At 52.6% G+C, this 25,916-nt stretch overlaps 1 protein-coding gene across 2 annotated transcripts; it reads right to left on the reverse strand.

Annotated features, from left to right (window-relative positions):
• Positions 1–17,053: 17,053 nt before the first annotated feature.
• On the reverse strand, positions 17,054–25,717 carry SPATA2 (spermatogenesis associated 2). Of its 2 annotated transcripts, none has more exons than XM_058850328.1 (3): positions 25,506–25,717; positions 22,177–22,614; positions 17,054–20,804 (listed from the first exon to the last, which is right to left on the reverse strand). In XM_058850328.1, exons 2-3 carry the CDS (start codon positions 22,492–22,494, stop codon positions 19,551–19,553), a joined length of 1,572 nt encoding a protein of 523 aa, XP_058706311.1. In that variant the 5' UTR covers positions 22,495–22,614; positions 25,506–25,717; the 3' UTR covers positions 17,054–19,550. The 2 variants fall into 2 exon arrangements, with proteins under 2 accessions (XP_058706311.1, XP_058706310.1); XM_058850327.1 differs by lacking the exon at positions 25,506–25,717 and adding an exon at positions 23,384–23,508.
• Positions 25,718–25,916: the final 199 nt, after the last annotated feature.

Below are 25,916 nucleotides of genomic sequence, written 5' to 3' on the forward strand. Positions count from 1 at the left end.
ATGGCTTTTCTGTCAGTCATTTCAGTTTGGAGTTCTTCACCTAATATGCTTTGAAAAGAAATACTATTTTTTTACTTGCCTGGCAGTTACTTTAGATAATTTCCTGTTTTATCAGACCAATATTAAACCCTGACCCTCTTTCCACAAGCTAGCTCCTCCATCCTAACTTGGTGTCATCTGCAAACCTGTGCAAGACTGCACTTGATTTCTTCACGTTCTCAGCAAAGCAGCCCAGCAGCTGAGGCAGAGCTTGCTGCCTGCAGAGCCCCGGGTGCTGCTGCCCCCAGGAGATGGCAGCAGCCCTTCGTGTTTGGGGAAATCGGCTGATGGTCCCTTTCTGCAGCCTCCTCTCCATGGGCAGCAGCGGAGGGGCCAGGACAGCTGGCACAGAGAGCAGTCCCTGAGACCTGTAGGGAGGTGCTTTGTAATCCCAGGTGAGGTAGCTGTGTGGACAGTCCCACTCCCCAGCAGGAGAGGAGGAGGCTGTGGGATTGCAGGAGCTGGTGCTGGAGGTAGATGTCCCTCATGGCCCCCAGCCCACCCTGCCAGCCACAATTTTTAAGTTCCAAGTTCCTGCTTGGCCATCAGAGCACCAGTTTGGAAAAACATAGGCCAAGGGCCCAGAGAGCAAACTGCAGGAGAGACTGGGCTGCACCCTGGGCACATCTCAGGTACTGGGGTCTATTTTTGTTCTTGTTTTTGGGAGTGCAGACACCAGGCTCAAGGTACCTGGGGTATGGGGCTCCAGAGCTGCAAGAGCCAAACCAGAGGGGTTGGTCTTACATCTTCACATCACTTCACATGTGGAACATCTGGGACCCGCCGGGCATGGGGGTGAGAGAATGCTACATTTGTGTTCCAGTGCTCTGGTAGGACAGAGCTGGGCAGGGCTGGGCTCAGAGCAGGTCCTTGGTGATGGCCGAGGGCAGGGCTTCCCCCGCCACGCTGGCAGTGCCCGGGCCTGGCCACCTCGGCGTGAGCAGCACCATCACCTGCATCATCCTCCTCAGCCCCGGCTGTCCAGCAGCTCCACCGGCCAGCACGGCCAGGGGCCCCAGGGGGGGTGTGCAGCCCCCAGGGAAGCCACTGAAACACTCCAGAGCATCAGCACAGCTTCTGCCAGCACTGGGGCAGCCGCACAAGCCCGGGGACGGGAAGGGCTGGAGCGCAGAGCCCCGGCAGCCGCAGCACAGGAGGGTGTGCAGCGCCTGCAGGAGCGCCCTGTCCTTGGAGAGGAACTGGTGGAAGTTGGGCTTGAAGAGCAGGGACACCAGCGGGTTGTAGAGCGTCGAGGACTTGGCACAGACGGCCGAGAGCACGAAGGCCAGCGCTGGCACCTGGCTGGCGTCCCCCAGCAGTGCCCACAGCGCAAACACGGCGTAGGGGGTCCAGGCAGCCAGGAAGCCCAGGCACACGGCCACGCTCAGCTGGAGAGGGAGCAGATGGCAGTGCTGTGAGCCTCCTGCAGCACTCGGGAACGCTGACACCCTCCCCAAACTCAGCCACATACAGCAGGACCCTGAGCAGCCCTCACATCCCCAGGGAAAGCTGCTCAGCCTTCTGGACCTGTACAGGAATGTCAGAGAACAGGGCAGCAACTCAGCACAGCCCATGCATAGCCCTGGTCCTGCTTCAGGCCACTCACTCCCTGTCCCACCTGGGAAACTCAGGAATGGCCTCAGCCCGCTCTGGCAGATGGGTACCAAGGACCCAGTGACCTGGCTGGGACCAGCTCAGCATCGGACCCCAACAGCTTTTGGCAGCACTGGAAATCCCTCCAGAAGCCTGTGTGGCTTGGGAGGCCTGGAAATGGGCTGTGCTGTCCCCCTCCCCTGACTGGGTGTGGATGTTTCCTTTGAAGCCAGGCTTGCAAGCTATTTTCTTTTGTGCTGTATTTTTTAAAGGTTATTCAGGGCTTTTTACATATCCTTGGTAAATTATAGTATTAGCTTGTAGTCTGGGGAACAATGACTCATGCAAGCTTCTTCATGATCTTTTCCAATGTAATTTAAAATGAAAACTCCTCCAGCTGATGACTTTAAATGGGGAACAATGAGTTGTTACCCACACTGACACAAACACCTGGAGGATTCATCAGGAGCAGCAGACGCCAGGCAGGAGGGGCCCTGCTGTTCACCTGCCCGTGGGTGCTGGGCTGGGCAGGGCACCCCAGGACCCCGCAGCCCCTGAGCCCAGGTACCTTGAGGAGCAGTCCCTGAGCCCAGGTACCTTGAGGAGCAGCCCCATGTCCATACCTTGAGGAGCAGCCCCCGTGTCCATACCTTGAGGAGCAGCCCCTGACCCCAGGTACCTTGAGGAGCAGCCCCCATGTCCATACCTTGAGGAGCAGGCCCTGTGTCCATACCTTGAGGAGCAGCCCCTGTGTCCATACCTTGAGGAGCAGCCCCATGTCCATACCTTGAGGAGCAGCCCCTGTGTCCATACCTTGAGGAGCAGCCCCCATGTCCATACCTTGAGGAGCAGCCCCCATGTCCATACCTTGAGGAGCAGCCCCATGTCCATACCTTGAGGAGCAGCCCCTGTGTCCATACCTTGAGGAGCAGCCCCTGACCCCAGGTACCTTGAGGAGCAGCCCCTGTGTCCATACCTTGAGGAGCAGGCCCTGTGTCCATACCTTGAGGAGCAGCCCCTGTGTCCATACCTTGAGGAGCAGCCCCCATGTCCATACCTTGAGGAGCAGCCCCCATGTCCATACCTTGAGGAGCAGCCCCATGTCCATACCTTGAGGAGCAGCCCCATGTCCATACCTTGAGGAGCAGCCCCTGTGTCCATACCTTGAGGAGCAGCCCCATGTCCATACCTTGAGGAGCAGCCCCATACCCCAGGTACCTTGAGGAGCAGGCCCTGTGTCCATACCTTGAGGAGCAGCCCCTGTGTCCATACCTTGAGGAGCAGCCCCATGTCCATACCTTGAGGAGCAGCCCCATGTCCATACCTTGAGGAGCAGCCCCTGTGTCCATACCTTGAGGAGCAGCCCCATGTCCATACCTTGAGGAGCAGCCCCTGTGTCCATACCTTGAGGAGCAGCCCCATGTCCATACCTTGAGGAGCAGCCCCATACCCCAGGTACCTTGAGGAGCAGGCCCTGTGTCCATACCTTGAGGAGCAGCCCCATACCCCAGGTACCTTGAGGAGCAGCCCCATTTCCATACCTTGAGGAGCAGCCCCTGTGTCCATACCTTGAGGAGCAGCCCCATTTCCATACCTTGAGGAGCAGCCCCATTTCCATACCTTGAGGAGCAGCCCCATTTCCATACCTTGAGGAGCAGCCCCATGTCCATACCTTGAGGAGCAGCCCCATACCCCAGGTACCTTGAGGAGCAGCCCCCATGTCCATACCTTGAGGAGCAGCCCCATGTCCATACCTTGAGGAGCAGCCCCATGTCCATACCTTGAGGAGCAGGCCGTGCCCGCCGCGGGCGCTGCGCCGGGGCGCCGTGTGCTGCCGCAGAGCTCTCCGTGACACCCAGAGCGTCCACAGGATCAGCGCGTAGGACAGCAGGATGAGCAGGCAGGGCAGGAGGTAGCAGAAGATGAAGAGGGCGAGGATGTAGAGCGTGGCCTCCCTGCTGGAGGCCTCCCAGGTGATGCAGCAGGCTGTGCCGTAGGGCTCGGGGCCGTAGCCGCCCCAGCGGGCCAGGGGCGTGATGGCGAAGGCCAGGGCGTAGGCCCAGACGGCCAGCAGCAGCCCCACGGCGTGCTCCGAGAGAACCTGCTCCCTGCGGCGGGGGGACTGTGCTCAGGGGGCTCCCAGGGCAGAGGGAATCACACCCTGAGCCACCCCCAGGCCTGGCACAGCAGCCAGGACAAGCAGCAGGGTCAGCCATGGCCGCAGGGTCAGCCCCGGCCGCAGGGTCAGCCCCGGCCGCAGGGTCAGCCCTGGCCACAGGGTCAGCCTCAGCCGCAGGGTCAGCCCTGGCTGCAGGGTCAGCCTCAGCCGCAGGGTCAGCCATGGCCACAGGGTCAGCCATGGCCACAGGGTCAGCCTCAGCCGCAGGGTCAGCCCCGGCCGCAGGGTCAGCCATGGCCACAGGGTCAGCCCCGGCTGCAGGGTCAGCCCTGGCCGCAGGGTCAGCCCTGGCCGCAGGGTCAGCCTCAGCCGCAGGGTCAGCCCTGGCCGCAGGGTCAGCCCTGGCCGCAGGGTCAGCCCCGGCCGCAGGGTCAGCCTCAGCAGCAGGGTCAGCCATGGCCGCAGGGTCAGCCGTGGCCGCAGGGTCAGCCCCTTCCTTGGGCCTCCGGGCACCGCTGGGAGCTCGTGCGGTCACTGCGCCGCTGCAGCGGCTCCTCAAGGCCACCCCATCCCTTCAAGGACCTTCCTGAAGAGTGAAGCTCTGGGGGAGACGTTTTGTTTCCACTTTTGTCCCAACCCCCATCAAATCTCAAACCCTCTGCTCTTCATAGGCTCACTGCAAAGTGCTAAATCTTCAGACATACATCCAAGCAACATTTTGCTTTGAAACTAAGCAACTAAAAGCACAATTTGATTCTGCATTTCCTCACAGAAGATGGGCTGGGCTGCAGATAAGCCCCAAGTGCCAGGCTGCCAAGCACTGGCTGATCAAGAGCAGAGGCTGTGCAGGGAAAAGCCACCGTCACCTGGGCTGCCTTTCCACAGCCAACCTACACTTTTATCTTTCCTCCCACCTTTCTGGCCACCTCCTGAGCTGTTGTGCTGGCACATAACCAAGGTGCATCTGCTCCAGCACTGTCCTTGAGGCACTGAGAGCCTCTGGGGACACGCTGGTGGCTGGCAGCAGCCGCTGGCTCGAGAGTCACAGGACAGGGGTGGGAGGGACCCTGGGGTGCTGGTCTGCAAACCAAACTGATGTGTGTGATTTCCCGTTTTCTTTCTGGTTTTGGTTTTTCATGAAAAGTCTACTCTGAAGATAAATGCTAGAGAGAGGATTAGCAGCTGAGCTGAGGAAGTGAAGAACTCTGGGTTGGAGAAGGAGCTGTCTCATGCCTTCTTGCCTGTCTCACCTCAGGTGGCTGTGGTAGGAGTTACAGCACATTCCTCACAGGTATTAAACTTTCCAAATACTTAAAACCATAACAGACACTTGCAATTCACCTGAGGGGGAATGCAGTCACCAGATCATACTTTTGAGTAACATGGGAAGGGAAAGTTTAATTATTCTGCCAATAACTGGACACTTCTGGAAGCATCAATGACTGAAAAGGCCTGACTGTTTCTGGCAGGCAGCTGGGCAGGGACACAGGGATCAACTGGCCATCTTTCCTTACCAAAGACTAAATAGAGAGCGCCAAAAATCAGGTCTTCTCTCTCCGATAAGGTGGAGGTGAACACTGAGGTGCTGGACTCATTCCCCGTCTGTAAAGCAAGATCCACATGGAAGTGAGAGGGAATTCTGGCTAATGAGGAGTTCCCAGCTCCTTCAGCTCCCCAGAGGACACGGTGACACCTTCCTGGCCAGCAGCCTCTGAGTCTGCTGGGATGGGATCAGGCTGATCCTCCCACTTGATCAGCATTCCTTCAGCCACGGATTTCACTGATGAGCCTTTGCATCTCGCTTGTCTTGGCAGCTCCTGGCCTGGTGTGACATTTGGACATGAAACACGCTGCATGTCTGGACATGGGGCTGGCTGCTCGGAGCAGCCCAGGACACCCCAGAGCCGGCAGCTCCCAGGGGTGATGGGTGCCAGGAGGACACAGAGCCATGGTGGAAGTGATTTCATCTCCTCCACAGAACGCCCTGGATGCTCAGTGCTTCACAGCCCAGTGGAAATTATCTTCTTTACTCTCCTGTGCTTTTCAGAGTGTCTGTGTTCAGGGATGAGTGATTTATATCTCCTTGTACAGACCAAGTGACTCTGGACACGAGAACAATGGTCTTCATTAAACTAATTGGAAACAACCTTCATTTAGAGCTGAGAGAACCATTCCTGTATTTCTCATAATGCACAGTTCTCCCCTAGGCCATGTTTGATCTTCCTGAGGAGCCCTTGGAAGTGACCAAGCTGAACATTGCACATGCACATCACCTCTCCAAGAGGTTCCAGCAAAGCATCTGTGTATTCAGAACACAGGGAAAAAGAAGGGACTGTGGTCACACAGCTGCACTGGTGATGGGAAAGGGCAAGGCCCAGCATAAACAGTCTGGAAGGAATTGTTCCTGCACCTCAGCACACGTGCAGCAAAGGAGAGAACTGGCAAAGCCTGTAGGATTTGATTTCCTTCAGATCCCTGGCAGGTCTCCATCCTGCAATACATCAGGGGAGCTGCAAGTGTCCTGTGAGATCTGGCAAAGCTGGCAAAAAGGACCAATAATCACAGGAGAAGGATTTCTATTTCTGACATACTACTTAGGACAAACCCTATTTTTATGATTGTGCTTGAGCTGCCTGTAAAGCACACATCTCTCATTCTAATAGAGAACTGATGAAAATGCATCTCTTGCACTGATCGCTGTGCTGATCTCACTGACACACAGCTGATAAATCAGTTTTATAGAAATATGGAGAGCTATCCCTTTTGTGTCCAAAAGTAAGTCATAAATTGGATCCTCCCATCAGGGTGAGCATGTGATGGGGAAGCCTGCACAGGTCTCCTCTTTGCTGTCACCTTTAGTGGAGAGTCACAAACTGCAGAAACATCAGTGCAGGCACCAAACACATCCACAATCTTCTCTGACAGAAACAGCTACAAGAGTTTTCTTCCAACTCAGAAATATTCCAAACACATGACTGTGCTCAATCAAGACTAAATCTGTGACTCCTCTGGGAGGGATTCAGCCCAGACTGTCCTCGGGGGTACAGCCAGCACAGCGCAGCCTTCAGCATCAAACTGCTCAGCCACGTAGTCTCTGGGCACACAGAGCTGCTGAATTTGATTTCAGCTCCATTGCTCAGACACTGTTCTGAGAAGAGACAGACTGTGAAAGCTCCTTTCTCCTCAATTTAATCAGACTTCAAAATGAGATGAAGTTTTCCAAGCAGCTGCTGCCACAGGTACATTAGGAGGAAACCCTTGTATTCTGCATCCCAGCCCTTATTCCTGTGCTCACAGGAAAAATCAAACCTAAACCCAAACCTACATCCCATGTCCGTGTCTGGCACCTGGGAGGACTCTGGCTGGACTTCCCTGATCACCTGAGCTCTGTCTACATGAAAAATCATGCATTTCATTTTGTGTGATTGCCAGTTTTGCCCTTTTCTCCTCCAGACCTGAACAGCTGCTTTTCTTCAGCAAACGTGCCGCAAAGCCAGAGTGTGCCTCGGGGAGGAGGAAGAAACCTGATGAGCCTGGAAACTCTCCTGACCTCCAGACTCTTCCAATAATCAACGGCAGGAATCAATTTCTGCAATTCCCAGCCCAGGGGAAGCTCAGACACTGTTGCCTACCTAGCAAATAGTGCAGGCTTTAGAAAGTCACAGAGCAGCAAAAGCACAGGGCTGAGAAGCGCTCAGGATCTGAAAGACAGATGGAAGTGTGAGGATGGGCAGCCCTTGGAGCCCTACCCGAAATCACAGAGTTCTCCTGTGCGGGGCTGCCCAGTAAAATCTGCTTTCTGCCTCAGTTACCCACCCGGGACTGCTGCAAACCCCTTTTACAGGGGCTCAACCCCACCGGCACCCCAAAGCACATCCCCACCGCTGCCCGGGGCAGGTCCGGACCCCCCCGAGCCCCCCGGGAGTGTCCCCACAGCCCCGGGCCACCCTCGGGGCTGCCAGCCCTGCTGCACCCGGGGACACCCACGGGGACCCGTGTCCTGCCCACAGCCGGGCTCGGGGGTGCCCGGGGACCCGTGTGCCCCCCGGGACAGCTCCTCACCTTCCCGGAGGAGCCCCCGGCACCGCCCGCTCCTGTCCCGGACAGGACAGGACAGGACAGGACAGGACAGACAGGACAGGACAGGACAGGACAGGACAGAACAGGACAGACAGGACAGACAGGACAGGACAGGACAGGACAGTGCAGGACAGGACAGACAGGACAGGACAGGACAGACAGACAGGACAGACAGGACAGGACAGGACAGGACAGTGCAGGACAGGACAGGACAGACAGACAGGACAGACAGGACAGGACAGGACAGGACAGTGCAGGACAGGACAGGACAGACAGGACAGACAGGACAGGACAGACAGGACAGACAGGACAGACAGGACAGGACAGGACAGACAGGACAGGACAGTGCAGGACAGGACAGACAGGACAGGACAGGACAGTGCAGGACAGGACAGGACAGGACAGGACAGTGCAGGACAGGACAGGACAGGACAGACAGGACAGACAGGACAGGACAGACAGGACAGACAGGACAGACAGGACAGGACAGGACAGACAGGACAGGACAGGACAGACAGGACAGGACAGACAGGACAGGACAGACAGGACAGACAGGACAGACAGGACAGGACAGACAGGACAGGACAGACAGGACAGACAGGAGAGGACAGGACAGGACAGACAGGACAGGACAGGACAGGACAGACAGACAGGACAGGACAGACAGGAGAGGACAGGACAGGACAGGACAGACAGACAGGACAGGACAGACAGGACAGGACAGACAGGACAGGACAGGACAGGACAGACAGGACAGACAGACAGGACAGGACAGACAGGACAGGACAGACAGGACAGACAGGACAGACAGGACAGACAGACAGACAGGACAGACAGGACAGACAGGACAGACAGGACAGACAGACAGACAGGACAGACAGGACAGGACAGACAGGACAGGACAGACAGGACAGACAGACAGGACAGACAGGACAGACAGACAGGACAGGACAGGACAGGACAGAACAGGATAGGACAGACAGGACAGACAGGACAGACAGGACAGGACAGACAGGACAGGACAGACAGGACAGGACAGACAGGACAGACAGACAGGACAGACAGGACAGGACAGACAGGACAGACAGACAGGACAGGACAGGACAGGACAGACAAGACAGGACAGATAGGACAGACAGGACAGTGCAGGACAGGACAGAACAGGACAGGACAGGACAGGACAGGACAGGACAGACAGGACAGGACAGACAGGACAGACAGGACAGTGCAGGACAGGACAGACAGGACAGACAGACAGGACAGGACAGACAGGACAGACAGGACAGGACAGAACAGGACAGACAGGACAGAGCATGACAGGACAGACAGGACAGACAGAACAGGACAGACAGACAGGACAGACAGGACAGGACAGACAGGACAGACAGGACAGACAGGACAGGACAGACAGACAGACAGACAGAACAGACAGGACAGACAGACAGGACAGAGCCCGTGCGGCACGGGCAGCTCGGGTCCCTGGCAGGAGCTGTCCCTGCGGGCGGTGCTGAGCCGGGCCCGGAGCGCGGAGCTCACAGGGGGACACTGCCCTGAACATCAGCACAGAGCAAACTCCAGCTCGCAGCCCTTCCACAGCCAGGACAAGGGCTGGGAATGCTGCAAAGGTGCCCGTGTTCCAGGAGGTTATCTCAAAGGAACAATGTTCTCACATCAAAGGGGATTTACTTCACCCATTTGTATCCAAAAGCAGCGCAGGCTCCCGCTGTGGTGTCTCCTCTGTACCACACACCCGCCTGCTTTTCCCCACAAATCCGGCCAGAACGGCACTGCCACGGCACACGGGACCCATCGGAGCTGTCAGTCTCAATTTCTGCACAATCTCTGCATGTGCTCAGCCAGATCCAGCAGCCCCAGCTCACCTTGCTCATCCTGACAGCCCCAGAGCAGCAGAAGCGCTCTGGCACCGAGCTGACACAGCCTGGGCTCTCCCTTGGCACATCCCAAAGCTGCACCTCACTCAAACATCGTGCAGAGACACAGGAGCCTGCAGCCAGCCCTCCTGTCTCCCAGCCTGAGAGCAGCACTGCTGGGAAGGGCTGCACGCCTCACACCCTGCAGAGAATCCCTTGGAGTTTGGGTTTATTCTTTTCTAATGTTCAAAGTCTCTTCAAACACACATAGACCTAGTATCTTATCAAGTTATTTTATTTTCAAGTAATGAAAGATCAATTTCCATTAAAAATGCATAAATTTAAATAGATCTTCAGCTAGACTTTCAAATTGTTCCTAATTAATATTCCCTTTGAACTCTATCAACTTTCTTTGCTGCTACCTAGCTTTTCTGCATTAGACTACAAAACTAGTATTTTAAGGAACAGTCACTTTTGTCTGTAGTAATCAGACACCTTTATCAGGCTCGGTTTTGAAGCCATTTTTTCCTCCTCTTCTCTGAAGGACTGTCAGGCCAATAACTTTCTCCCCTTATCTTCCTACTCCTTCTAGTTCTTGGCACTGGTTGAATTGCTTTCCCACATTTCTTTACTCCACGGCTCGACAGTTTGAGATGAGCCTTCCACAGCCGTGCCTTTACCCAGCAGGAATTCTCTGTGTTATCTCCTGGCTCAGTTTCACCCAGTGCAGCCAGTCCTCCCAGCAGGGACAGGCTCAGGAGCCAGCCCGGCTGTTTGGGTGGGGCTGGCACCACCAGAGTGCCTCGGTGACAGGTCCCAGGGCAGCTCGGGGTCCCTGGCAGGCTGTGACCGATTTTCCCTGATCACAAGCACACTTAGAAACCCGTTTGCCTGCTGGAAACAGGGCAGCTCCTGACCAAACACAAATCAGGCTCCCCTTCCCGGAGCTCCCTGGGGACAGAGCTGCTGCCAGTGCCCCAGAGACAGCCCCTGGTCCCCGGGAGAGGAGAGACCTGATCCTCCTGTGGCTGAGCTGCTGCTCCTCAGCAGCACCACGATCCAGGGACATGGAGAAACTGGGATGTGACAGCCCCTGGTCCCCGGGAGAGGAGAGATCTGAACCTCCTGTGGCTGAGCTGCTGCTCCTCAGCAGCACCACGATCCAGGGACATGGAGAAACTGGGATGTGACAGCCCCTGGTCCCCGGGAGAGGAGAGATCTGAACCTCCTGTGCAATCCAGGGAGTGCACAGGGAGAAACTGGGATGTGACTTCCAGTTTGACAGGGAAGGTGTCTGCTGACAATGAATGAATCTCCTTGTGACTTCAAGCTTTGTTGGGGAAAAAAAGACAAATTCTAAGTGCCATGGAAATAAAAATACCCCGTCAGTTCATTTTGCCCTGTCACTCTCAAGAATGCAGTGCTTGTTTTTAGGACTACTTCTCACATGTCCATCTGATTTCTGAGCAGAAACCCACAGTGCCAAGCACTGACACAAAAATCACAGCCCCTGGCCATTATTTAGTCATATGGAAAATATTCCACTGAGGAAATAATGTCCTTCACTGGAGAGCCTGAGTGATAAGCTGCAGGCAGGAAAAGCAGAATCAAATCAGTGTCAAACCCACATTCACTCCAAAGACATGCGAGCATCCTGTTTGTGCTCAGTAAAAGTCATTTTGCCAACAGGCTTTGAGCCTGTTGAAAAGCAGGAAATGCAATGAAGGGGAAAAAATTATTTTTACATCATGCACTGAAACTTACCAGAAGATGCCTGCAACCTGCCCTGAGATCCAGGAGCAGCCAGGAGGCAAATACAGGGATTACACCTGGGTTTGTACTACAGCAGGAACATCTGTTTGATCCTGCCTAGCAGAGGTCTTGGTGGCAAATTCTGTTTTGCACTTCTGCAGATGGGTGTTGCTTCCCAGGGTCTCCCATCTTTCTTTCCCTCAAATCTTGTTTCTAGACCTCAGTGTTTCAGTGCATCTCAACAATTCTTCCTCAGCTTCTCCTACTGCACACTCCCTGCAGAGCAAGCACAGACAGCTCCCAGAGGTATCTGGACCATTGCAACATTTAACAGGTTGAATTTTAAGAGGTGAGCACTGGACCAGGGAGAAAGAATTTAACTCCAGCTGCAGGCAGAAAATCTACACTAAAGACAAATTTGTGCAAAAAGTTTTTGTTGTGAGTTACCATCATCTGAATACTGCACCTTCTTTCATTAGGAAAGAAAGCTCCTGGACAGGAGCATCATTTTATTAAGCAGCACATAATGCTCACTGCAGTACAGACAGCAGCACAGTTATCATGCTCTATTTCACAGCATTAAAAATGAGCTATTCTCCAAGCAGGAGAAATCTTCATATCAAAGATTCAAACACCACAGGCTTCGATGCTGTCAAAAGAGATTATTTTAATTTTTGATATGCCTCTAAGTAGTCCAAGACTTTACGAGTCACAATGGAAAGTGAATCAGACTTTGATTCCTGAAGGAGGCAGAAGTCCTAGAAGAGTCCAAGTGAAGGGAGGTTTGGAAGACTCTTCCCAGAGCCCAGCCACGATCCACAGAGGAGAGAACACATTTCAGATGACTCAGTGCTTCTCTACCTGAATACTGAAATGCAGGAGAAAAGAAAGGAAAAAGAGAGATTTCTGAGACTGAGCCTTTCAAGTCTGATCTCTGAAGATGCAAAGCTCTCCCAGGTAGGACAAGGACCACACACAGACCAAACAATCTTGGAGCCTCCAGCAGCCACCCATTCTGAGTCTCAATTCTGATTTACGTGCAGAGGTTTTGTGTTCTCAGGCTGAAATTCTCCACTGGACACCAAGGAGTGGGTGCCAGTGTCACTGTGCTCTGTCCCCCTGCAGCAACAGCCACGGGCAGTGCCCAGCCCCAGGGTGCCACCCCTGGCTGCTGCACAGGACTCAGAGCACAAACCAGGCACCCTCCTCGTTCCTGCTGGCAGAACTGTCCCTCCCTGGGGTCTGAAGAGTGAGAGAATTTGGTCACAGCAGAAAAGGCAAGAGTAGCAGCTCTAAGAGGGGTTCTTCTTCTCCAGGAGTGAGAGGCAGATCATGGGGAGCGAGGTCCCTCTCCCCCACTCTCCCCCAAAAAGGAGAAGCAGAACATATGCACACAGCCCACTGATTTCTGCTGAGGTGGCCCAAAGCCAGCATTTAAAGCAGGCTGGGAACAGCTCTGAGAGCACATCTCAATTAATACCACGGGAAACAATGCTACAGACATTTGCAGCTTTAGGGCCGGGAATAAAGCAAAAAGAGCTGGAAATGGCACTGTCCCCTCAGTGCACATCCCAGGACCCATAAATGAGCCTTCAGCAGCACTTCCCAAGGGTAGCTGAGATCCTGGGGGGGTGTTCCACAGAGCTGAGACCTCAAGACACAGAGGCTGACCCTGAGCTGAGACACAGACTTGGAACAGGAGATGGGGCAGGTGCTGTCCTTGTCCCCTTTTGCTTCTGCCACTGAGCCAGCCCATCCAAATCCCCTCCTCGATGGGATCCCGGTGGCACACAGCAGAGGAGGAGGAGGAGGAGGAGGAGGAGGAGGAGGAGGAAGAGGAGGAGGAAGAGGAGGAGGAAGAGGAGGAGGAAGAGGAGGAGGAAGAGGAGGAGGAAGAGGAGGAGGAAGAGGAGGAGGAAGAGGAGGAGGAAGAGGAGGAGGAAGAGGAGGAGGAAGAGGAGGAGGAAGAGGAGGAGGAAGAGGAGGAGGAAGAGGAGGAGGAAGAGGAGGAGGAAGAGGAGGAGGAAGAGGAGGAGGAGGCCTCCTCTGTGTCCCAGTCTGCCCTGGAGGAAGGGTCACCAGGGATGTAGCAGTCACCATAAGTGCACTGAGGTGTGAACAGGCTGCTCCTTTTCTTCCTGTCCTCTCATCACCAGCTCATTTTGTGTCTGGGGTTTGCACCCATGGGCAGTGGTGGAGTCACACTGAGCCTGCTCCCTCGGCAAAGGCAGCTCACCACAGCTGGCCACGCTTTAGAGAAGTGCCTGTGAAAATTCCAGGTAAGACAGTTAAATTCAAGCATCTTGACACAAAGCTACAGAGCAGATTTTACTTACTTTGGGAGAAAGCAGCATTTTTTCTACGGAATTGATGAGCAGTTGTGGGTAGATTTCTCTTTTCCTTTTTTAAAGCAGGTTGATGATGAAAAATCTCAGAACAGTATGACTATCATGAGAATGATTTCTAAAGCAGGAAGCATGACAGCCCCACACCCACAACAGCACAAGCAGCTGCCACACACAAGTTGCCAGGGCTGCTCCTGTGCCACTTCCAGCCATGGGAACTCTGACACTGTCTCAGTGCAGACACCTGCACAGTGAAGAATTAATTTGAAGCCCAGATAAGACAGAAAAAACAAATGGGAGCTATTACCCAAGTCAGAAGGTGTTTCACATCCTCTTCTCAAAGCAGGAACTGTGTTTGATAAAGCCCAGCCTGAGCAGAAGCTCCAGAATCGCCATCACTCACACTCAGGATTTGCAGCACTCAGAAAAGATCTCATCAAGAAGAAACATTAATAATTAAAACAATCTCTAACCTAAAGGTCCCTGCAAAATGACTTCAGTGCCTCCCAGACTCTGGATGCTGGAAGAGAAATTTCTTCTTGATGCCAAGGAAAGAAAAATCAGAGCAGGTTGTTTAATTTTAATCTGGAACATTTCCACCTGTCCACCTTTTTTCTGCACAAAGCCTTTCCACATCCACTGCAACTCCAGGAACACAGGAGGCTGCTGGGTGTCGAGATGACCTTGGCAGCCCCTCTGCTCAGGAGGGACAGGATGGGGAGCAGGCACCGACTGCCCACGGAGCAGCAGCGACCAAAACCCCGAGCTCCCAGGTGGGGAAACACAACCCAGCTCTGTGGAGCCTCTGTGGCAGCACGGCCAGAGGACAGAATCCTCCTGCCTGCATCTGAAAATGCCTGGGCAGCTCTGCCCTGCGGTCCAGGAGCCAACGGGCAGCACCCCTGGCCTGAGCAAGGCTGTGCTGCCCTCCCGAGGGGAGCAGATCCTTCCTTCTCCAGAGGTCAGGGCAGCAGAGCAGCTGGTGCCAAAAATGCAACAGCTCCTGGCAATGCCCCAGCTCCCAGAGCCTGTTTCACTGAGAGCAGCAGGAGAGGAACAATCAGGAAAGATTGTCCCATCCTGGGCACTGCTGTGTGCTGTAAATCCCTGCTCACAGGGTACCCACACTGCAGGAACAGCCAGGGGCTGTAAATCCCTGCTCACAGGGTACCCACACTGCAGGAACAGCCAGGAGCTGTAAATCCCTGCTCACAGGGTACCCACACTGCAGGAACAGCCAGGGGCTGTAAATCCCTGCTCACAGGGTACCCACACTGCAGGAACAGCCAGGGGCTGTAAATCCCTGCTCACAGGATATCCACACACTGCAGGAACAGCCAGGGGCTGTAAATCCCTGCTGTAAATCCCTGCTCACAGGGTACCCACACTGCAGGAACAGCCAGGGGCTGTAAATCCCTGCTCACAGGGTATCCACACTGCAGCCAGGGGCTGTAAATCCCTGCTCACAGGGTACCCACACTGCAGGAACAGCCAGGGGCTGTAAATCCCTGCTCACAGGATATCCACACACTGCAGGAACATCCAGGGGCTGTAAATCCCTGCTCACAGGATATCCACGCTGCAGGAACAGCCAGGGGCTGTAAATCCCTGCTCACAGGGTACCCACACTGCAGGAACAGCCAGGGGCTGTAAATCCCTGCTCACAGGATATCCACACTGCAGGAACAGCCAGGTGAGCACAGGGGCTGCTGCAGGAGCTGCTGTCCTGGCACGGGCTCTGCTCTGTGGGTGACCCAGGAGCCCCAGAACAGACGTGGATCTCCCCAGGGTGTGCTCCATGCCAGGGCTGCAGCAGCTGCTCCCCCCGTGCATCCAGCACGTTCCTCACATGCAGGAGCTTCAATTCCCTGGCAGGGCTGCAGGATTTGGGTGAAGAGGAGCTGCTGCCCTCTCAGGGGCTTTAACCCTTCGCCTTCCCCCGCACTGTCAGGTGTGCTGTGCCCTGCTCCTTTTCTCCTGCCCCGAGTCGGTTTCCACAGCAGGAGCAGGAAAACACAAACCCACTCACTCACTGATCCCCTGCCCCTGCACTGCCAGACTGGCAAGAAACAGAAAACCTTTTCCAGGGGAATATGATCAAGTGTAAAAAAGAAATAGTACTTACAGTCTTGGAGAAACACAACCACATTCTGTGATTTTCAGAAGGAATCGCCAACACCCTTCACAAATAAACAGGGACATCAGCAGCCCAGCCCAGCTGCTGATACCACAGTAATGATCACACTAAAAGGCCTAATTCACTCTGATTTCAGAGCCAAACCAGGTACATCAGGAACACACCTCCTGCTTTTCTCCCAGTCTCTGGCAGTGTATCAATTATCACTGTGCTCAGATTAGCTCCTGTTTCCAAACAAATACTGGAAAGGTGAATCTCTTCCCCTGAAAACATTCCACAGCATAGTCAGCAACGTGCACTAAATGCTTGTAACCCGGAGTCATCTTCCAGAAAATAACTTTAAGGAGCTGTCAGTTCAAATCATCAAATCTAAAGTACTTACTGTGTATGGAACCTTTAAGCTTCTGTTGAAAGCCAAAGATGCAGCTAACAAGCTCAGAGGTCTGCAATCAGAGATGCCAGACAGTAACACAGTTTATGGGCTTGTTTTATATGCATCAGAAATCCATCAGCTCAGGAAGCACCAGTGTGAGGCAAGATTTCCTGCAAGAATATTTTAGTTACCTGGAGCCTGATTTTTATAATTGTCCCTGGCACTTCCAGTAACCACAACAGATGATAAAACACTTGTGGAAAAGGCACTTCAGCATTCACCCGACATGCTTTTCAACACAAGGAACAAAGAAAAAGACTGATCTAGCTTGGAACTTGAGGAATTATCCTGCTCTGGAGCTAGCAGGATGTAAAGGGAGCCAGAAGGCCTAACTGAAGTGCCAAGATGTACCTCAGCAGTGTCACACATCTTCTGGGAGATGCAGCTTCCCTCAGGAAGCTCGTCAGGCAAGCGCCACGGAGAGCCAGGGCTGGGATCCATGGAGGGAGCTCCACACAGCCCCAAAGCTGCTGCCACCCCACCCCAGGCTGCTGCAGCTGCTGCCAGAGCGGCTCACATGCTCCATGAACACTGAGTCATGCTGCTCAGGATGGGAAGGAAGGGATTTGTTCCAGCAGCTCTGCAGGCAGCCCGCGCTGGACGGCTCGCGGCATGCAGACGGGTTGGGAACAGACAGCTACATGCACACGCCACTTTAAGAAAAGAGTTAAGCCTTTTCTTAAAGGCCTCTTTATTTTTAAATTCCTTCAAAACATAAATTAATTTAAACAAATCAGATGCAAAACACCTGCATTTTAAATTCGCATATATTTTACTGTATCAATCACAGCAACCTCATACAGTAAGATACACAAAAATAGAGCATGGTAGCACTTCAATTCAACACAGGTTTGTACTACAGGATTCCATGACATATATACAGAGGACTTCTCTTTTGCAGAGCAGGTACAGCCCCTGCCCTGGTCACCGTAAAAATTACGTGGCATCACAGTTTTAGTTGTCACTGTAGTGTGAGGAGCCATATGGAAATTGAACTGGTGAACTAGGAGATAACACTGTAGAGCAACCAAACAGGCATGACGCTGCAGAAGGTGGACAAAACCCAAAAAACCACCAAAATTAAAACCACCCTTAGACTGCATTTTAATAGTAAAATTGTTTTTAAATTCTTCACTATATACATAATGTATCTACATTTGTGTCATATTTATATATATATATATATTTATAAAAAACATACAAGAATGAAAACCTTAAAATCATTCACTTAATATTCACCCCAACCTTCAGGGTCAGCAAGGCAGTCCTTGCCCTTGACATTATGTTCAGTTGCAGTCCCTTGATTCAGAATTTCCCTGATTGTTAAACACACACTGTTCACTTTGTTTCTTAGTGCAAACTGGACAGTAACTTTTTGTTCTCAGCCCTCTGTAAGACCCAGGGTTCATCTTATCTCCATAACACTTCTGACACCCAGTTATGGCTAAAATTATTTTAGCTATTTTACAACACTAGCCTATGTAATTTTCCCCTCTACCTACCTGAAGCCCCCCACCCCACCCCAAAAAATAGAAGACAAAGGATCATTCATGCATGTTCCTGTCACACAGGGAGTGATGGACATTGAAGTTGAGAGGCCTAGACTCCAACAGTGATTATTCACTCCAAAGTGAATCATTTCAGTGCAAAGTGGACTACAGAGTTTACATCTCAGCTAGTTCTTTACAGATACTTTAAACACATTTAATTCTGCACATCAGTATAGGTTGCCTGATACTTTGTGCTAACTAGCTATAGTTGGAATAAGGGAGTTAGGATTCTTAGGGGTTTTCTTTTCATAAAAAACTAAAGTCTATTCATAACCAGGTGGTGTTTGTGGGTCAAACTGTACAGAGCCCAACACGAGGGAGTCCTGCTGCTCAGCCAGGGTTCCCAAGTGCTACAGCAAGAGACAAAGGTTATTATCTGATTCACATCTGTAACTGAGGGGTTCACTTGAACAGGAGTCACAAATGAGCTCTGATTTTCACCCAGGCCAGTGCTTTACTTGCTGGACTACACTACAGACAGACTGGCAGTGGATTTGGAAGCAAGCAGAACACTGATACTTACAATTTCCATAAGCACAAAGAAAAAGCGTGCACTGAGAGCAAAATCCTGCAATTCTTAGACAAGACTCTGCTCAGATGAGCAGCAGCCTTATCAGAGGGGAAAAAAAAAAGATTAAAACCCAAGAATTGATCAGAGCCAAGAACATCATTCTGCCACAGTGGCTATAAGCTATGAAATACAGTACAAGGAAAAACAAAAAGTCACCTGAAACAAATAACCCAGAGAGACTCCATAGTTATAATGATTCTATCACTTTCAAGAACTCAACATATTAAATATTTATTAAAAATAAACTGTTTCCAAATCACCTATTTACAGTACAAAGAACAGTACTTAAACCATGTGCAACAGAAGGAGAATGGACACTCATCTGAGAGGACAACACTCCAGGCATCATCTGAGTGACACAGATACAGGATCACCTCTTTCAAATACCACACAGTGAAACCCAGAAGGATGATATTGGCAACACTGGAAAATAAAGCACATGTTGTCCAGATCCAGGTTATATAAGGTCGAGATAAACAACCAGAGAGAGAAGGGGAGAAGGAGGAAACAAAGACAAAAGGAAGAGAGGTTGTGGTGTTTGCATTTTGGAGACCAAGAAATGCAGACACACATGAAAAATAGTCCTTGGTGGCAAAACAAGCCATTCACATATTTCCTGCACATTTTGAAGTCATACTTTATCAAAAACTGGCAGTGGTTTCATCACTCATAGAAAATGAGAATCTTAATTCTCTGACTTTGTTTTCAAACACTGCCTGGTTTTACCTGGGCAAGATATGATATAATAGGAAGGTATGATGTCACTTTTTAAAAATACAACAGCTGCCAAGTTTTAAGGAAAAATGTGCTCTTCTCCCCCATCTAAGTTGAAAAGCAATGCTCCTTTAGGAGTCACCTAAATTATAGCAGCATGAAATCGAATGGATCTGCAGCATCTGTGAAGCCATAAAAATCAAGAACTGGCACCTGATCACTGAACCATGGTTCCAAATATCTGGACACGTGATTTTGGCAAGAGGTCAGCGTGGAGTCAGAACATTGGTTAGGATAGCCCTTTCCTCTCCCCCTTTCCCTCCCTTCCCAAAGTGACTCAAGCAGTCTATCTGTAAACCACGTGGGACAGCTGGGATGATTTATAGTTTAACTGGTTGTTGGGCAGGAACCTGTGCAGGTCGCTCTTCCTGCAGCACGGGTCGTAGTAGTAGGCGTTGAGGCAGGTGTCACACGAGACCTTGGAGCAGAAGGTGCACGTGTTGGCGGCTCCCGAGCGGTTGCAGAAGCCGCAGCGCGAGGTGCCCGAAGGCTTGGACTTGGAACTGAACTGAGCAGCTCTGTCTTGACTCTGAGTCTGTGACGTGTACTGAGATTTCTCCCTCAGAGCCGGCGCGGGAGACAAGCCATCGCTTGGGAGGCCTTTGATGGAGTAGGAGCTCTGCTTCACTGCTGGGTACTCCTGCCTCGAGCCGAACAGGCTGTCACACTTCTGGCAAACAGAAGTGCCACAAGGGATGCCACAGTTCTGGCACTTGGAGGAAGCTGTCTCTTTGGCTAGGTGGGTGCGTTTGTGGTAAACAGGGTTGGCATCGCTTTTTAACAGCCATACATCAGACTTAATAGCGTCTTGTCTTTTGAAATTTAACACGCTTCTAGAATCGGGTTCGGTATATAAATCTAAGTCCTCTTGAGCAGAAAAATAGGAGCTGTAAGGGACATTTGTTCTTAGCATGCCATTGTGATGAGAGGAAGTTGGCAAGTATTCATCTGAACACCCGTGCGGGGAGCTGGACATGGCCAGCAGAGACGGCGACGGACGGATAATTTCATCTTTAATGTCATCTTCCGCATCCACCAGAATCGGCTCCTTCCTGAGGCTCAGCGAGCTCATCAAAGGCGGTTTCTTGCTCTCCCAGTAACTGTCATACGTATCCACTGACTTGGAAGGCTTGCTCACCTTTGGCTTGAAGTAGTCCTTGGAGGCGCGCTCGCTGGCGGATTTCTGGAGCACCATGCGGGCCATGGACGTGTTGAGGGTCTCCTTGCACTCCAGGCGCCGCCGCATGGCCTCGGAGCAGCCCCGCACGTCCTCGCTGCTGTTCTTGCGCTCGTTGATGACATCCATCTCCGAATAACCCTTGTCCTTCACCTGCAGGTGGATCTCCAGCAGCTGCTCGCATTCCACCTTGGCCAGAAAGAGCTCAAATGAAATCATTTTCACTTGGATGGCGTCGACCTGCTCTTTGAGCTTAAACGTCGTTCCCAGCTCTTGGACGTAGCCCATGTAGCTCAGAATCTGCCTCACATCATCCTCCGTTAGAGCAGACTTCACATGATAAACAAAGGGCCCGGTGTAGGTCTAAGAGGGGTGGGGGGAATAAAAGGAAAACTAGGTTACAAATTCAGTGGTGGACTGGATGTTCAGATAATTCAGTGACAGAGACCATGTAATTAAATACAATAATAACGACTCTGAACACGCACAACTGCCTTGGCAAGATGAGCTCGATTTCTGCATCCCTCCTGCTCAGCAGATGGAAATTCCACATGAGAGAAATTCAAAGTAGAAGAGTTTTCATTCAATTTAAAATCCTGATTAGCATAATGTCCTCCCTGGTGATTTAAATCACTCTGCTCTGCACTAGCATTAACGTTAATGCATACCAGACATATCTGAATTTACAGAAAGTCTACCATGAAAGGCAAAAAGGCCAGGATTTTGGGAACTACCCTACCCAGGGACAAGCTGGAGCTAACAGGAACAGAATTACCACAGGAGTGCCAAACTCCTCTTCAATTCAGCTTTAAATATACTTGAGGTGCACACTTCTTTGTGTACTGTTAATATGCAGTTTCAAATGTCAGTTTTATTCAATTTAATATTAATTCAAAATCTTCCACTAAAAGAGCCCCGAAAGCAGAGATGAGTTTCTGCAAGCTGAAATACCCTCAGCATCTGGCACACCTGAGGGATGTGCTAAGCCCAGTTCAGCCTGCTCTGAGTGCAGGCAGGAGCAGTCTGCCCATCACAGGCAAAAGAGAAAACACAAAACTCAGCAGCAGAGAGCTCCCAGGGAGACTTCAGCACCCAAGCCCAGCAGCGAGTTCCCACTTTTCCCTTTGGGAGCCTGCCTTAGGTAGATACATTTGAAAGCACCTTAAAATCAAAACATCAGGAACTGAGCACAGACAAGCAGGTCAAAGATATTCTGAAAACAATTATTTTGCTGAAGTTCCTTCATCATTACCAAACACCTTGTGAGAACCTCAGCAAAACATCCACTTGAACACACACACTGGGTTTAATACTTGTGTCCAGCAACAGCTGTGGTAAGACAAACCAAACTCTGAGTCAGCTTAAATCCAGCTGGACCACTCACCATAGTGAAAGCCTCTCCAAGGAGAAATAAACTAGTGCAGCAAGGGAGGCTGAACAACAACCTTAAATAAGCTTTTCTCCTACTTTACACACGTTCTAATTGCAGATACTGCTTGTACTTCTGCTCTGGAGATACTCTCACCAGCACAAACTTCACTTATTTTACCCAGAAACTTTCCTATGGCTTCTGTTTACCAACTGCACATAGAGAAATACATATACATATATATATTTATAGAGAGAGTATGCTATGAATGGAAAAAAGAGGAGCCTTTAAAGGAAATGCATGAAATGTGCTCACAGAAAGAAAAATAAATCATGTTCTCAGTATGGCTACATAAGAAAGTCTTACCTTAATGTTTTTGAACTCCTTTTTCCAGGGGTACAGAAAGAGATTAATTCCAACTGTCTCAAGCATGTTGAATGCATTATGGAGACAATGTAAACTTGAGGATTTCACAGATCTCAGTGAGTTTTCAGCCATCTCGTAAAATTTTATCAACCGGAATCGATAAAAGGGATCAATTTTGGGAAGGCAAAGTAAGGCTGCTGCCGCCACTCGCAAGTACTCATCGTTAATAGGACGCTGCTTGTTGTCAGAGGCATTCAGCTTGCATTCGTGGAACTGTACATACTTCCTAAATAAATCGTCTTTGTATTTTGTATCCATTGAAATGAGATTTTCCCTCACGCTGGGGGCAGCTACCTCCTCTCTTTCATGGTTATTTGGCAGTGGGTTGGGTGTCTGGCATTAGGGATCTTCAGCAATGGCAAGTGTCCTGGAATAGAACTGAAAACAAACAGAGTCACCCCAGGTGCACACACCCCAGCTGTCCCCAGCGCCTCCTGCCCCTCGGGGCTCTGTGACACAGCTCACAGAGCTGCAGCTCCCTCACAGCCTCTCCAGGACTCTGCAAAGGCACAGGAGCCACAGAAATGCCACTGTCCTGCATTCCACCATCACTCCCCACTCCTTTTCCAGCTCCCTGCCCATTTTGCTCATTTTGTGACAGTATCTGCTACTCCCCCTCACCTCTTGTGGCACAGGACTGTCCCTAGGCTGAGCAGGTTTACTGACTTTGCCTTTTGATTTCTAACATTTTAAAAGCTCTTGACAGCCACTGGCATTGCTCCTGCTGGTACCCCCAGTGCAGCTGGGGCAGGTCTGCAGCCGCCTCCAGAGCACCCACTCCTGACTGCTGCAAACCACAGCCCAAATTCCAGCTGAAAGCTGCCAGCACCACGGTGATCTTCTGGCAAAACAGCTACACCTGCCACCTCCAGCTGCTCTGTGGGAACAGAGTAAAACCTGTGTGTCCGTCATGCACACTTTTGTTTGCAGGGATAGCTGTTTTTATGGATATACTGATCTGCATTTTCAGTGCACTGAGCTCACACACTGAGCTGAAATAGCTGCTGACCAAAGAATGTCCCAAATGCTGCTTTACCAGAACCAAGGTAATTAACAGGCCAACAGACTCCATCTGCAATGCCTGAGGAACTTGTGATCAAAAAGCAGACCATGGGCTTTGTTTATTACATAAGAAGAAGCTCTTGACCTGAGAAGAGAGGAGTTGGGAAAAATCAGTGCACTGTTCCAGATGTAATCAGTCTCATACAGCACTTCAGAAAAGACTTTTCACTCAATATTAACTGTGGCTGCTAGAACACTGATCAACACTCCTGTTAAAGGAAAATCACTGTTAAGAGCAAGATCAGCTGAATGAAAGGAGCCAAAACACAAAATACCAACAACCAAGAGGCCAGGGAAACAAACAAGCAACAAAAGCAACAGCCTGGCAGTTAACATTCCTTGATGAAAGGCTGTGCTCAGTGCCAGCCCCGTGTGGGGAAAGTTAAGTAGCAGTTCTGCTTGTGCTCCAAGGCACACGCGCTCCTGTCAAGAGACAGGCTGTGAATCACAGGAAATGTGGAGTGCTAAATTAACATCTGAGCATAAGGGCCAGGAGCAGTCCCTTCCCTCCCCACGTTCCTCCGCAAGTTATGCAGGATGAAGTCTGTGGACAAAGACAGCAGAGTCTGTTCCTTGGCAAGAAGAGCTGCACACGAGAATCGCAGAGAGAGATCTTTGTCTGGCACGTCAGCACAACACCCCCAGGACAGGAGGGAGCCAGTGCAGGCAAGGAGAGGGATCCAGAGCCCAGCTCTGCCACAATACCCAGCAAACAGAGCGCCTGGTTACACGTGAGACCCGGCAGGGTCAGCGAGATCCCAGCTGACAGGAGAGCCCTTCAGCGAGGCCTGCAGGCCGTGCCTCTGCGAGCCCTGCCTCTGCCAGCCGTGCCTCTGCCAGCCGTGCCTCTGCCAGCCGTGCCTCTGCCAGCCGTGCCTCTGCCAGCCCTGCCCGTGCAGCCCAGCCAGGGCACGCCGGGCACGGAGCACACGCACAGCCCCAGGCAGCGCAGAGCCCGTGCCGGCAGCCCACCAGCACAACAGCCATGGTTACAGCCTGCCGGCAGCCTCACCGTGCGAGCAGGCACGGATAAATATAGGCTTCAGCAGCAGCACCCTGAGTGACAGAACGCACAGAAGGAACAAGGCCGCTCTGCTGCAAGGCACTCGCTCCAAACCTCAGCGCTGCACAGAGATGCAAGAAGAACACATCCTGACTCGAGTCCAGTGTCTGCTGCTGAGACAGGAGAGTGTCTGTCCATCCCCAGGGTCAAAACCTCAGCCGGGGGAAACAGCTATTCTGAGAACTCGCCTGTACAAAACGCTTGACAGCAGCGGGGAACAAACAGGGGGCAAACACACACACACAGTGCACACACACTGTACACACACAGACACACAGAGACACACACACACAGAGACACACACACACACAGAGTGTACACACACACACACACAAACAGAGACACACACACAGTGCACACACACACACACAGACACACACACACACTGTACACACACACACAGTGCACACACAGTGCACACACACAGAGACACACACACACACACAGACACACAGAGACACACACAGACACAGTGTATACACACACAGACACAGTGTACACACACACACATTGCACACACACACAGACACTGTACACACACACACACAGCGCACACACACTGTACACACACACACAGACACACAGAGACACACACAGACACAGTGCGCACATACACACAGAGACACACACACACAGAGACACACACACACACACTGTACACACACACACAGTGCACACACTCACACACAGAGACACACACACACAGTGTACACACACACAGACACAGGGTACACACACACACAGAGTGCACACACACACACACAGACACACGCAGTGCACACACTCACACACACACACACACACCCCCACCCACCCAGACCCTCCCAGAGCACAGCCCTGCGCCACCGGCCCAGGGGCCACAATCGCGGGGCAGGCCCCAGCGCCCGAGCTGGCTCCGGACACGGACACGGACACTGCGATGGGCACGGGAGCGGCACCGAGCGCGGGCAGCCCGCGGAGCCCCGCGGAGCTGGGGCCGCTCCGTGCCCGGGACACTTGTTGCACAGCCGGGTCGGGGAGCCCCGGGACACCGGCAAGGCCTCCGCGGTACCACCGCCCCCCGCCGCCCTCACTGTGCCGCGGCCACGGCGCCGCCCACCCACCCGGGCTGAGCCCCCGCTCCGCGGCCTGCCCCGTCCCTCACCGCTCCGCTCCGCTCCGCCGCCGGGACCCGCCGCCGCTCCACCGGAAGCGCTCGGTGCCCGGGATGCTGCCCCGCGTCCCGACGCGCTGCCCGGCAGAGCCGCGGAGGCCCGGCCGGTGCCGCGGACGGAGCGCGCCCGCCCTCACGGCTCGGGCAGGGCCGCGGCGGCGGCAGCGGCGGCCCGGAAGTGAACGGCGGGGCGGGAGCACTTCCGCCGCGTGACGTCATCGGCGCGGGGCGACAAGGGCGGGGCGGTGCCCCGGGGCCGCGCTCCGGCGGCTGCCGGGGAAAAAGCGGCCGTGGAGCGGCCGCGGGGCTGTGACACCGTGGGGCGTTAGGGCACCGCCGTGCCCGGAGCGGCGCTGGCACCGCGCGGGGCTCCGCCGAGCCGGGCCCCGCCCGCCGGCAGCT

The sequence above is a fragment of the Poecile atricapillus genome, chromosome 15 (assembly GCF_030490865.1).
Source record: "Poecile atricapillus isolate bPoeAtr1 chromosome 15, bPoeAtr1.hap1, whole genome shotgun sequence".
NCBI lineage: Eukaryota > Metazoa > Chordata > Aves > Passeriformes > Paridae > Poecile > Poecile atricapillus.